The sequence below is a fragment of the Felis catus genome, chromosome A2, assembly GCF_018350175.1.
Source record: "Felis catus isolate Fca126 chromosome A2, F.catus_Fca126_mat1.0, whole genome shotgun sequence".
In the NCBI taxonomy this organism is placed as follows: domain Eukaryota; kingdom Metazoa; phylum Chordata; class Mammalia; order Carnivora; family Felidae; genus Felis; species Felis catus.
This window is the reverse complement of record NC_058369.1, coordinates 18,007,970-18,020,790: the sequence shown is the minus strand read 5'-3', so window position 1 is coordinate 18,020,790 and position 12,821 is coordinate 18,007,970. Positions and strand designations below refer to the sequence as shown.

General features: G+C 40.1%; 1 protein-coding gene across 1 annotated transcript in view; it reads left to right on the top strand.

Annotated features, from left to right (window-relative positions):
• The window catches only part of PRKAR2A (protein kinase cAMP-dependent type II regulatory subunit alpha), a 113,093-nt gene that overhangs the window by 77,197 nt on the left and 23,075 nt on the right, over window positions 1-12,821 (top strand). The window contains exons 5-6 of the mRNA XM_011291413.4: window positions 3,894-4,000; window positions 5,923-6,076. Coding sequence (XP_011289715.1) covers window positions 3,894-4,000; window positions 5,923-6,076 — 261 coding nt within the window. The remainder of the gene's footprint in view (window positions 1-3,893; window positions 4,001-5,922; window positions 6,077-12,821) is intronic.

Below are 12,821 nucleotides of genomic sequence, written 5' to 3'. Positions count from 1 at the left end.
GTTTGTGAGTTGGAGCCCCGTGTTGGGCTCTGTGCTGACAGCTCAGAGCCTGGAGCCTGCTTCAGATTCTGTGTCTCCCTCTCTCTCTGCCCTCCCCTACTCACCTGCTGTCTCTCTCTCAAAAATAAATAAACATAAAAAAAAATTTTTTTTAAAGCATGAGTTTTATGTACATTCTCTGAAGTTTGATAAATGTTGTACACTTAGGTAACCCAAACTCCCTAACAAGTTATGGAAGATGGCTACCACCCCAAAAGATTCCCTCATGCCCCCTCATGATCAATTCTTGCCCCTTCCTTTCAGAGGCAACTACTATTTTGGTTTATTCTACAGTAAATTAATTTTGTCTCTCATAGGATTTCATATGAATGGAATCCTACAGTATGCACTCTTGTGTATGAGACTTCTTTCACTCAGTTTTAAAGGTTCATTCGTGTTGCATAGATCAATAGTTCATTCCTTTTCCTTTTTCACCTTTTATTTTGAACTAGTTTTAGACTGACAAAAAAGTTGCAAAGATAGTACAGATTTCCATATACCTTTCATCCAGATTCCCCCAGTATTAACATCTTACATCCCCATAGGACAACTATCAAAACCAGGAAATTAACATTCTTACAATACTGTTCATTAAACTAGAAACCTTATTCAGATTTCACCAATTTGGTTTTTTCTGGTTAAGGATCCAATCCAGAAAATCACATTGCATTTAGTTCTTAACTTCTCTTCAGTCTGCCATGGTTTTCAGTCCTTTCTGGTCTTTCATGATCTGAACACTTTGAAGACTACTGGTTTGTTATTTTATAGAATGTACCTCAAATTTGGATTTCTCTGATGTTTCCTCATGACTAGAGTAGGTACACACATTCTTAGCCAGCCTGCAACAGAAATTATATTGTGTTCTTCCCTGAACATAGTATCAAGGGGTCCCTGATATCAGTGTGTGTTATTGCTGGTGATGTTAGTTCATTCCTTGTTTGTTGCTAAGTAGTATTCCACTATATGAAAATACTAGTTTGCTTATCCATTTTTCTGTTGATGGATACCTAGTCTCTTTTGTTGTTGTTTTGTTTTGTTTTTAAGTCTCTTTCTTGTTGTTAGCTCTTAAGAATAATGCTATGGATGTTTTGTAGAAGTCTTTTTTTGAATGTTTTTCCCCCCCATTTCTCTTCAGTAAAATACCCGAGGGAAAAATTGCTGAGTCATAGGGTAGGTATGTTTGATTTTATAAAAACCTGCCATAACTTTTTCAAAGTGGTTGTACCATTGTGTATTCCTTCAGCAATATAGGAGATTCCCGATTATTCCATATTCTTACCAACACTTGTTACTGTCTATCTTTCAAAATTATAGCCATTGTGGTGAGTATATTTGTTTCAGTTTTTTTTTTAAATTTTTTTTCAACGTTTTTTTATTTATTTTTGGGACAGAGAGAGACAGAGCATGAACAGGGGAGGGGCAGAGAGAGAGGGAGACACAGAATTGGAAACAGGTTCCAGGCTCTGAGCCATCAGCCCAGAGCCTGATGCGGGGCTCGAACTCACGGACCGCGAGATCGTGACCTGGCTGAAGTCGGACGCTTAACCGACTGCGCCACCCAGGCGCCCAGTTGTTTTTTTTTTTTTTAAAGTTTATTTATTTATTTCGGAAGAGTGGTAGGGGCAGAGAGAGGAAGGAGAGAACCCCTAGCTGACAGCACAGAGCCCCATGTGGGGCTCAGTCTCACAAACTATGAGATCATGACCTGAGCTGAAATCAAGAGTTGGACACTTAAACAATTGAGCCACCCAGGCACCCTTATTTCAGTTTTTAAAAATTTATTTCCTGGGGCTCCTGGCTGGCTCAGTCAATAGAGCATGCGACTCTTGATCTCAGGGTCGTGAGTCCAAGCCCCGTATCGGATATAAAGCATTCTTTAAAAAATAAAAATAAAAATAAATAAATAAAATAAAAATTTATTTCCTGGGGCACCTGGGTGGCTCAGTCAGTTAAGCATCTGACTCTTGATTTTGGCTTGGGTCATGATCTCACAGTTTATGAGTTTGAGCCCCATGTTGGGCTCTGTGCTGACAGCAGAGTCTGCTTGGGATTCTCCGTCGCCCTCTCTCTCTGCCCCTGCCTGGCTTGTTCTTTCCCCTCCCTCCCTCCCTCTCTCTCCCTCCCCAAAATAAATAAACATTAAAAAAATATTATTTTCCAAATTTCTTGTTTGAAATTTTTAAATTTACAGGAAAGTCAAAAGAATAGCTCCATGAACACTCACGTACCCTTCCCCAGTTGTTAACATTTTGCCACATTTCTTGCTTTTGTATATGTACACACACATAAATACATATGAGCTGCTTTTTTTTGTTCAGCGCTATTTATGAATATATTTAAGACGTCTTGACTCTTAGCCACTAAATACTTTATAAGATGTATTTTCTAAGAACAAGGATATTTTCCTGCATTAGCACAGTACCACTATTACCATTGGTTCAGTATTGTTATTTAACATCCAGGCCATATTCTGATTTTCCCAGTAAAATTTTCTATAGCTTTTTTGTTTTATTTTTCAATCCTGAATCACATGTTGCTTTTGGTTGCCCTGGTGTCATTTTAGTCATCTCTAACCTAGAATTCTCCCCTTATACCTTATTGTCATGACACTGATGTTTTTGAAGAGTCCAGGCCAGAGTAAAGTTACTCAAACTGAGAGGCTGCCAGTGGACAGCCCACAGGCCAGTTACAGCTAGGTGTGTTTGGTCCATATTATACATGAAAATTTGAATTGTTACCTGTATTTAAACATGAGACTTCTGGCAACACTGGGCTCACATTCCACGTGAATGTGGAATGTACAGGAATAGCACTTCCTTTTTAGTATTTGTCAGCTTTTACAGTATTCAACACACATGGGACCGTGGAACTAAAGACATGCTTTTAGTGATACTCAGTTATTTTAGGCAGCACAGTCACACTGACAGAACACTAAATGACACGGAATTCTGCAGCCGTACAATTTTTCCTTGTCAGGTCTTCAGTCTACATTCCTCCAAAGATAAAGTCTTTCTTTGAGCTGAAACTGATATTCTTTAGTGCCCACTGACAGTCACTGATCTCCCTCCCTGACAAAGGGATGCTGCCCCTAGACTGAGACCGCTGTTTTGTTGGAATTTAATAGCCGTGTTTTGTTGTCATTATACTTATCAGTATAGTTACCTTCTGGTTATAGTTACTGGTGAGTAAGCAATTGTACGTGTTGTATATAAATGATTGAAGCAATAATAGCTGTCCAAGAACAGATGTCAATTTTGGAGTACCTGTTGTGCGATAAATAGTTCCTTTAGGTTTTTCTTTTTTAGTCATAAAAATCAGTGAGCTAGAAACTATTAAACCCTTTTTAAAACATGGATTAACTGAGGCTTGGAGAGGTTAAGTGATGTGTGTGGCTAGTCAGAGCACTTGTGCTGCTCTGTGAGGTAATTTCTAAGTCCATCTCAGCCCTTTAGATTTGATGATCCTGTTAAGATCAACACCTACAGGAAGATGGCATCACATGGCTTTACAGATGACATAGTAGAGCTATCAAGGCACCTGACGGTCATGTGGGCATGGCTGGGAGAATGGACACCAATGATTTATATACCTATTTTTGCATAAATTATGAAATGTTTTTTCAAAGCAGTACTGCCTCAGAAAACTTGGCAACTGTGCTGTGTTCATGGAGATACAAAGCTGAATGGTCACAGGAAAAACATTTGTTTCAGACAGCTTTTAGGTTTTTGCTTGAATATGGGAGCAGTCTGATATGTGTACTTCCACTGTGTAGTCACAAACTGAGATGAGCATAGTCATTTTTTCCCCTAGCAAATGTAAAAGCCATATTTTCTCTTTGTGTGTATCCCCTGCAGGAACAACTTTCTCAAGTCCTTGATGCCATGTTTGAAAGGACAGTCAAAGTTGATGAGCATGTCATTGACCAAGGAGATGATGGAGACAACTTTTATGTCATAGAACGGTAGGAGATGGAGCTTTGCAGTCGTGTGGCTACAGTTATTAAGATTCATGATTCAGGGCAAGTGCTTTACCCTATGCTTTTTTGTTCATCCCAGAGAGGAGTTAGGACCAGGTGTACAAGCTTCTCAAAGTTTGTGCCTCTTGTCCACAGCCTGCCCCCTCTATCTACTGCTGTCCTTAGTCCTCAGTACAACCCATATTTGGGTTGCCATTATCAACATTAAAAAGTCTCTTTTACAATTAAGCAAGATGTTCTCTATAAACATGTTATTTGCCAGTGTTCAAGTGAATTGATTTCATAAAGAAGCCATTTTGCGGGGCGCCTGGGTGGCTCGGTCGGTTGAGCGGCTGACTTCGGCTCAGGTCATGATCTCGCGGTCCGTGAGTTTGAGCCCCGCGTCGGGCTCTGTGCTGACAGCTCAGAGCCTGGAGCCTGTTTCAGATTCTGTGTCTCCCTCTCTCTGACCCTCCCCTGTTCATGCTCTATCTCTCTCTGTCTCAAAAATAAATGTTAAAAAAATTTTTTTTTTAAAGTCAACACATATTTAAAAAAAAAAAAAAAGCCATTTTGCTATATTGTCACTTGGATCTTTCAGTCCCAGCCTAATTTTACACATGAATACACTGCCTCACCCTTCATGTCCCTGGCCCCTTCTGGCTCTGTTCCATGTATAAGACATATTGGGAGACATGAAATATATGGATTTGATCTGCTGGCCTTAGTGTGTCATAAGCTCTTGAGCTGTTAATACCATCTCGGCAGCTCCTTCTGACCCCCCCTCAGACCTGACAGGAACCACCCTCTTCAGATTATCTCCTATAGAATGCCTAGAAATGGTTATCACCAGGTAAAAGGGTCTCTTTAAGGAATTTGCTATATGTTGTTAGTTCTCTTGCAGAAACATTGATATGTGTAAGTTTGCCTCAGTGATGTATTGAGAGCACCTGTTTGTCTAAATGTTTGTCAGTTCTGAGTATTATTCTCTAGCAGTCATTAGTAGTCAATAGATAGAAAATTGTACCTTTTGGTTTCTTTATTTTTTAATTTTTTTTTTCAACGTTTATTTATTTTTGGGACAGAGACAGAGCATGAACCGGGGAGGGGCAGAGAGAGAGGGAGACACAGAATCGGAAACAGGCTCCAGGCTCTGAGCCATCAGCCCAGAGCCCGACGCGGGGCTCGAACTCACAGACCACGAGATCGTGACCTGGCTGAAGTCGGACGCTTAACCGACTGCACCACCCAGGCGCCCCTTGGTTTCTTTATTTTAATCAATTCTATATCCTGGTTTTCAACAAACTACAAAAGGAATCCCATATAATCATTTTAATCCCTTCAGCAAAAGCATTTGACAAAATGCAACACGTTTTCATGATAAAAACTCTCAGCAAACTAGGAATAGATGTGGTTTTTCATCAGTCAGATTAAAGGAATTTATTTTAAAGCCTATAGCCAACATCATTGTTAATGGTGAAAGATCGACTGTGTTCCCCTTAAGATCAAGAACAAGACAGGGATATCTGCTCTTATTTCTATTCAGTATTGTACTGTAGGTTCTAGCCAATGCAATAAGACAATGAAAAAGGAGAAAAAGAGGGAGGAAGGGAGGGCATATAGATTGGAAAAGGAAAAGTAAAGCTGTCTTTGTTTGCTGATATCATGATCCTCCCTAGAAAATCCCAAGCTACAAAAAGGCTACTAGAATGCTACAAAAAAGCTACTAGAACTGATAAGTGAGTTTATCAAGGTCACAGAATACAAAGTCAAGATGCAAAACTCTTTTGTATTTCTGTATACTAGTAAAAATCTGTTGGAAATCTCCTGTCTTAATCGTTTGTACCTTCTATTCATGTGCCACCTGCCAGGTTCTTAAGTTTATTATTAGAAGTAATAAATGAAATTATTTCTTGTTATGCTTCCAGGGGAACCTATGATATTTTAGTAACAAAAGATAATCAAACTCGCTCAGTTGGTCAGTATGACAACCGTGGCAGTTTTGGAGAACTTGCTCTGATGTACAACACCCCGAGAGCTGCTACCATCGTTGCCACTTCAGAAGGCTCCCTTTGGGGACTGGTGAGTTAGAGAAGTGATTCCTCTTGTATGGCACAGTATTGATTCCCCTTACTTCTGGTTTTCTGTCCTTGGGCTGTTGGTTCACACTATATTTTATAGCCAGTTCTCTAAAAGACATTATGAAAGGTCTTGCACCAATGTGTTTTTCCATTTCTCCAAAGTGATTTGTCAACAAACCATTTACTGCAGATTACAGGGAAAAGACAGTCTTATGACCTTGCAGTCATGTCAGCTCTTATTACACTTTCTGTTCATGTTTTTATTAGAAAGAGAGCGAGGAGAGGGATAACTCTCTATACAAGAGGCAGCCTAGAAAAAGAATTGTCATGGAAAGCTCTGCCAACAGTGTTTTCCATCTCTAGGAGTCACTTTTCTCTATGGCCCGCCACCCACTTGTGCATTGGTCTATGCAATATCCAATAGGTTTAGGTGACTAGAAAGTCTGGCTGCCATATTCTGGGAAAGAGAACTCTCCTAGAATGTCTACGGCACAGCCCTACTATGATCCCCGTCCTGTATTGTCCATAGTCCACCTTGCTTCCTTCAGCATCATGAAGCCTTCAAAACCTATAACTCACTTCCTTCTTTTTTTTTTGAATGTCTGTTTATTTATTTTGAGAGAGAGAGAGAGCATGCACAAGCAAGTGGGAGAGGGGCAGAGAGAGAGAGAATCCCAAGCAGGCTCTGCACTGTCAGTGCAGAGACCCACGCAGGGCTCAATCTCACGAACCGTGAGGTCGTGATCTGAGCCGAAATCAAGAGTCAGAAGCTCAACGAACTGAGCCAACCAGGCACCCCATAACTCACTACCTCCTTAAACATAATAATTACCCTCTTGTACAAATTCCAAATTTTAAATATCACTTTTAAGGTATTGACATCTGTGATAATTTGCTTACGTTTACTTTACAAGCAGAATTAAATGTATACCATAGCATTATCAACATAGTTCTCAAATGAAATCACCTATTAAAGACATAATAGAACACCTTTCTGTGATATACTGATGTAGAACTAAGGATGTTCTGAGAGGAGTGTCTGGGTGGCTTGGTCAGTTGAGTGTCTGACTTTGGATCACACGGTTCGTGGGTTTAAGCCCCATATTGGGCTCTGTGCTGACAGCCTAGAGCCTGGAGCTTGCTTTGGATTCTTCGTCTCCTTCTCTCTCTGCCCCTCCCCCTCTCGTGCTCTATCTCTGTCTCTCAAAGGTCAATACATGTTTAAAAAAAAAAAAAAAGAATGTTCTGAGAGATGAAAGATACAACAGCTTCAGAAGAGATCACACACTCGGGGGCCCAGTGATTGAAAAATCCAAGGGTAAATCATAGATCAATAAGTAATGGGGGAAAATAAACTGAGTTTTAAAATGCATTGATGTCCAAGCCAAGTACTGGTCCAGGCCAAGGTGGAATAGTCCCATTCCTCAGTAGTCTTCTCTCTTAAAACTAAAAAAAGTCCAGATATCATATAACAAACAAACTTAGGAAGACCCTGGAAGATGGAAAGAAGGTAGAATGGCTAGAGATCGTGGGATTTAAGAACAAGAGAGTGAGTTTCTTGGGTTTTCTTTATTGCTTCCCATATATATCCCAGGTGGCGTTGTGGAAAAGCCTTCAACCTAGATCCACCAACAAGTATATACAAAAACAACCCCAAGAAAAGCCTGATCGCTTTAGCTAAAGGAGCAGGAAAAGAGCAGCCTAGCAGAACAGATAATACCACCCTGCTCCAGCCAAATACCAAATACCGGTATTTGGAAAAACTGCTTCTACCTCTCCACAGTGTCACTGGGGCCAGCAGCAAGCTGAACTTACAGGCTTACCCATCAGCAGAGAGGCAAAATGAGGTGATATGTGGTGTCACTAGTTGGCACTCCACTTTCCCTGCCAGGGTGTGTCAATGGGACCCAGAGGGGAGATGAACATTCACTCCCACATGTACATGCACACTGTACCTAAACAGTGCTGCAAAATAAGATTAAATCAGATACATAGCTTCACAGCATAGTACACCAAATGTCCAGGATATAATAGAAAATCACTTGTTATGCAAAGAACAAGGAAATTCTCAACCTGAATGAGAAAAGGCAATCAACAGATGCCAACACCAAGATGACAAAAATATTGGAATTAGCTGATGATAATTTTAAAGCAGTTGTCATATAACCAATTATATAAGCTATCAACAAGCAATTATGAACACACTTGAAAAAAAAACAGAAAAAATTAGAAGGTGTCAGGGTGCCTGGGTGGCTCATTTGCTTAAGCATCCAACTCTTGATTTTGGCTCAGGTCATGATCTCGCAGTTCGTGGGTTTGAGCCCTGCATCTACAATGACAGCTCAGAGCCTGCTTGGGATTTTCTCTCTGTCCTTCTCTCTTTCCCTTCCTCTCTCTCTCTCTCTCTCTCTCTCTCTCTCTAAGTAAATAAATAAACTTAAAAAAATAAAATGTCTCAGTGGAGAAATAGAAGATAGAAAGAGAATCCAAAAGGGAAACTTTAGAACTAGAAAATACATTAACCAAAATAAAAACTCACTGGATGGGCTCAATAACAGAATGAATATGGGGGAGGAAAGTATCCATGAACTTGAAGATAGGAAAATAGAAATCACCCAGTCTGGACAACAGAAAGAAAATAGACTTAAATGAAATGAACAGAGTGTGTGGGACAGTAACAAAAGATACAATGTTTGAATTAATACAATCCCTGAAGGAGAAAAGAAAGAGTATGGAACTAAAAAATTATTCAACGAAATAATAATTGAAAACTTCCCAAATTTGGTGAAAGATAATAAACCTGCAAATTCAAGAAAATGAGTGAATTCCAAACTGTATAAACCCAAAGAAATCTATGCCAAGACACAACTTAATCAAACTTCAGAAAACTAGACAAAAAAAATTTCTTAATCTTTATTTATTTTTGAGAAAGAGAGAGAGATTGGGAGGGGTGGAGAGGGAGGGAGATAGACCATCTGAAGTGGGCTCTGTGTTGACAGCAGAGAGCCTGATGCAGGACTTGAACTCACGAACCATGAGATCATGACCCAGATGCTCAACCAACTGAGCCACCCAGGCGCCCCTAGACAGAAAAAATTTTGAAAGAGAGAAAAAATTCATTAACTATAAGGGAACAACAATTTGAATGATACCAGATTTCCTAGCCACAAAGGCCAGAAGGGAGTGGCAGAGCATTTTTCAAGTGCTGAAAAAAGAGAACTGTCAACTCAGAATGCTGTACCTAGCAAGAATATTCTTCAGGAAGGAAGATATCCTTGGGTAGAAGGAAACTAAGACTTTGTCACCAGCAGGCCTACCTTAAAAAAATGGCTAAAGGTGGGCGCCTGGGTGGCTCAGTTGGTTAAGCATCGGACTCTTGTTTTTGGCTCATGTCATGATCTCACAGTTCATGAGTTCAAGCCCTGTGTTGGGTTCTGTGCTGACAGTGCAGAGCCTGCTTGGGATTCTCTCTCTCTCCCTCTCTCTGCCCCTCCCCTGCTTGTGTTTGCTTTCTCTCTCTCTCTCTCTCAAAATAAATAAATAAACTTAAAAAAAAGGGGGGGGGTGCTAAAGGAAGTTATTCATAGAGAAGGGAAGTGATACAAGAAGGAAATTTGGAACATGAAGAAAGAACAACAGAAGTAGACTATGGGGAGATATAAAAGACTGTCCTTCCCCTGAGTTTTCTAAATTATCTTAGATGCTTAAAGCAAAGTTTTTGTCTGATGTGGTTCTCTGTGTACGTAAAGGAAATATTTAAGACAATTATACTCAAAAGGAGGGGGGAGGGTAAAGAGATCCAAATGGAAGTAAAGCTTCTACACTTTACTCAAACTACTAAAATGTTGACATAAGTAAACCGTAATAAGTTACATATATAAGTATAATGCCTAGAGCAACTGCTAAAATACTATGTGCAAACAGATGTACTCAAAAGCTCTATAAATCATACCACCTTACACCTGTCAGAATGGCTAACATTAACAACTCAGGCAACAACAGATATTGGCGAGGATGCGGAGAAAGAGGATCTCTTTTGCATTGTTGGTGGCAATGCAAGCTGGTGCTGCCACTCTGGAAAACAGTATGGAGTTTCCTCAAAAAACTAAAAATAGAACTACCCTACGACCACTACTAGGTATTTACCCACAGGATACAGGTGTGCTGTTTTGAAGGGACACATGCACCCCTATGTTTATAGCAGCACTATCAACAATACCCAAAGTATAGAAAGAGCCCAAATGTCCATCGATGGATGAATGGATAAAGAAGATGTGGTATATATATACAATGGAGTATTACTCGGCAATCAAAAAGAATGAAATCTTGCCATTTGCAACTACATGGATGGAACTGGAGGGTATTATGCTAAGTGAAATTAGTCATTCAGAGAAAGACAAAAATCATATGACTTCACTCATATGAGGACTTTAAGAGAGAAAACAAATGAACATAATGGAAGGGAAACAAAAATGATATAAAAGTGGGGGGACAAAACAGAAGAGACTCATAAATATGGAGAACAAACTGAGGGTTACTGGAGTGGTTGTGGGAGGGGGGATGGGCTAAATGGGTAAGGGGCATTAAGGAAGCTACCCCTGAAATCATTGTTGCACTATATGCTAACTAATGTGGATGTAAATTTTAAAAAATAAAAAATAAAATAAAAAGTTCTATAAATCAAATTCTAAAAAGTGTTCAGGTAACTCACAAGAATAACAGGAAAATGATACAGAGGAACAAAAAACAAAAATAAAACAGGGGAACAGCAGAAAACATATAGTAAAGTGGTAGACTTAAGCCCTAATGTATGAATAATTACTGTAAATATAATGATCTAAGTATACCAGTTAAATGACAGAGACAAGTCTGCATGAAACTCACTCAAATAAATGATGTAAGTATATTGCAAGTAAAAGGATAGAAATATATATATACACACACCATGCAAACATTAACCAGAATAAAGCAGGAGTAATTATATTAATATCAGATAAAATAGACTTCATGGCAAAGAAAGTTACTGGGGACAAAGATTACATAAACATTACATAATAATGAAAGGTTTAATCTGCCAAGAAGACATAGCAATCCTAACTATGTATACACCAAACAACAGAGCTTCAAAATACATGAAGCAAAACCTGAAGTAAGAATTGAAAGAAGAGGGGTGCCTGGGTGGCTCAGTCGGTTAAGCGTCCAACTTCAGCTCAGGTCACGATCTCACACTCCGTGAGTTCGAGCCCCGCGTCGGGCTCTGGGCTGATGGCTCAGAGCCTGGAGCCTGCTTCCGATTCTGTGTCTCCCTCTCTCTCTGACCCTCCCCCATTCATGCTCTGTCTCAAAAATAAATAAACATTAAAAAAAAATTTAAAAAAAAGAATTGAAAGAAGAAATAGGCAAATCCACAATTAGTCTGCTGAAGTGTAGACTTCAACACTTCTGTCTCCAAAGTTGGTGGAACAACTAGACAGAAAATCAGGAAGGATGTGGAAGAACTTAACAGTATCGTCAACCAAAAAGATCTAATTGAAATCTATAGGACACTCCATACAACAACAGTAGAATACACATTCTTTTCAATCAAGCCTATGGAACATTCACCAAGACAGACCATATCCTGTCATATAAAATAAAACTTGACAAATTTAAAAGTTGAAATCAGACAGCATATTCTCTAACCACACTGGAAGAAATCCAGGAATTAATAACAGATAACCAGAAAATCTCCAAACACTTGGAAATTAAACAACACATTCCCAAATAACCTCTGGGTCAAAGAGAAAGTCTCAATAGAAAAAAAAATATTTTTTAACAAATTGAACTGTAAAAGCACCTGCCTCATGGTTGGGGTATGAGAATTCAGCAGGGGCATAAGACAGGCAGCCTTGGTGCCACACAAGGTAGGTGCTGCAGAATGGGGACACCTGCTCTCCATGATCGTGGTGCTGCTTATCACCATTCTCGTCCTGAAGCTTCCTCTCCTGACATCTCTGCCTTGTCTTTCTACTTTCTAGCCTTATCCTTTGCAGTCTTTTCTTCCTTTCGCTTCTGTCTTAAGTGGCCTAACAATATGCCCTTCTGAACCTGGGTGGCTCAGTTGGTTAAGCATCTGACTTATCTCAGGTCGTGATCTCATGGTTCATGAGTTTGAGCCCAGCATCCCGCTGTCTGCTGTCAGCGTGGAGCCTGCTTCAGATCTTCTGTCCCCCTCTCTGTCTGCCCCTCCCTTCCCTGCTGGTTCTCCCTCTTTCTCTCTCTCTCTCAAAAATAAACTTAAATAGGGGCGCCTGGGTGGCGCAGTCGGTTAAGCATCCGACTTCAGCCAGGTCACGATCTCGCGGTCTGTGAGTTCGAGCCCCGCGTCGGGCTCTGGGCTGATGGCTCAGAGCCTGGAGCCTGCTTCCGATTCTGTGTCTCCCTCTCTCCCTGCCCTTCCCCCGTTCATGCTCTGTCTCTCTCTGTCCCAAAAATAAATAAACGTTGAAAAAAAATTTTTTTTAATTAAAAAAAAAATAAACTTAAATATATATATATATGCCCTTCTGGCCTCTGCTTTTCTCCCTCTTTGTTCACGTACTTAATAGCCCAAGCCCTCTCAAAAGCTTTAGAACCGCCTCCAGGATAGTGACTCCCAGAACGTCCTCTACAGCCTGACTTCTTACTTGTAACTTGTAAGGCCTTGGAAATGCCTTCTGAGGCCAAAGCAGGGGGGTATTGTCACTTGAGTTTCTCAAGTTGGGTTC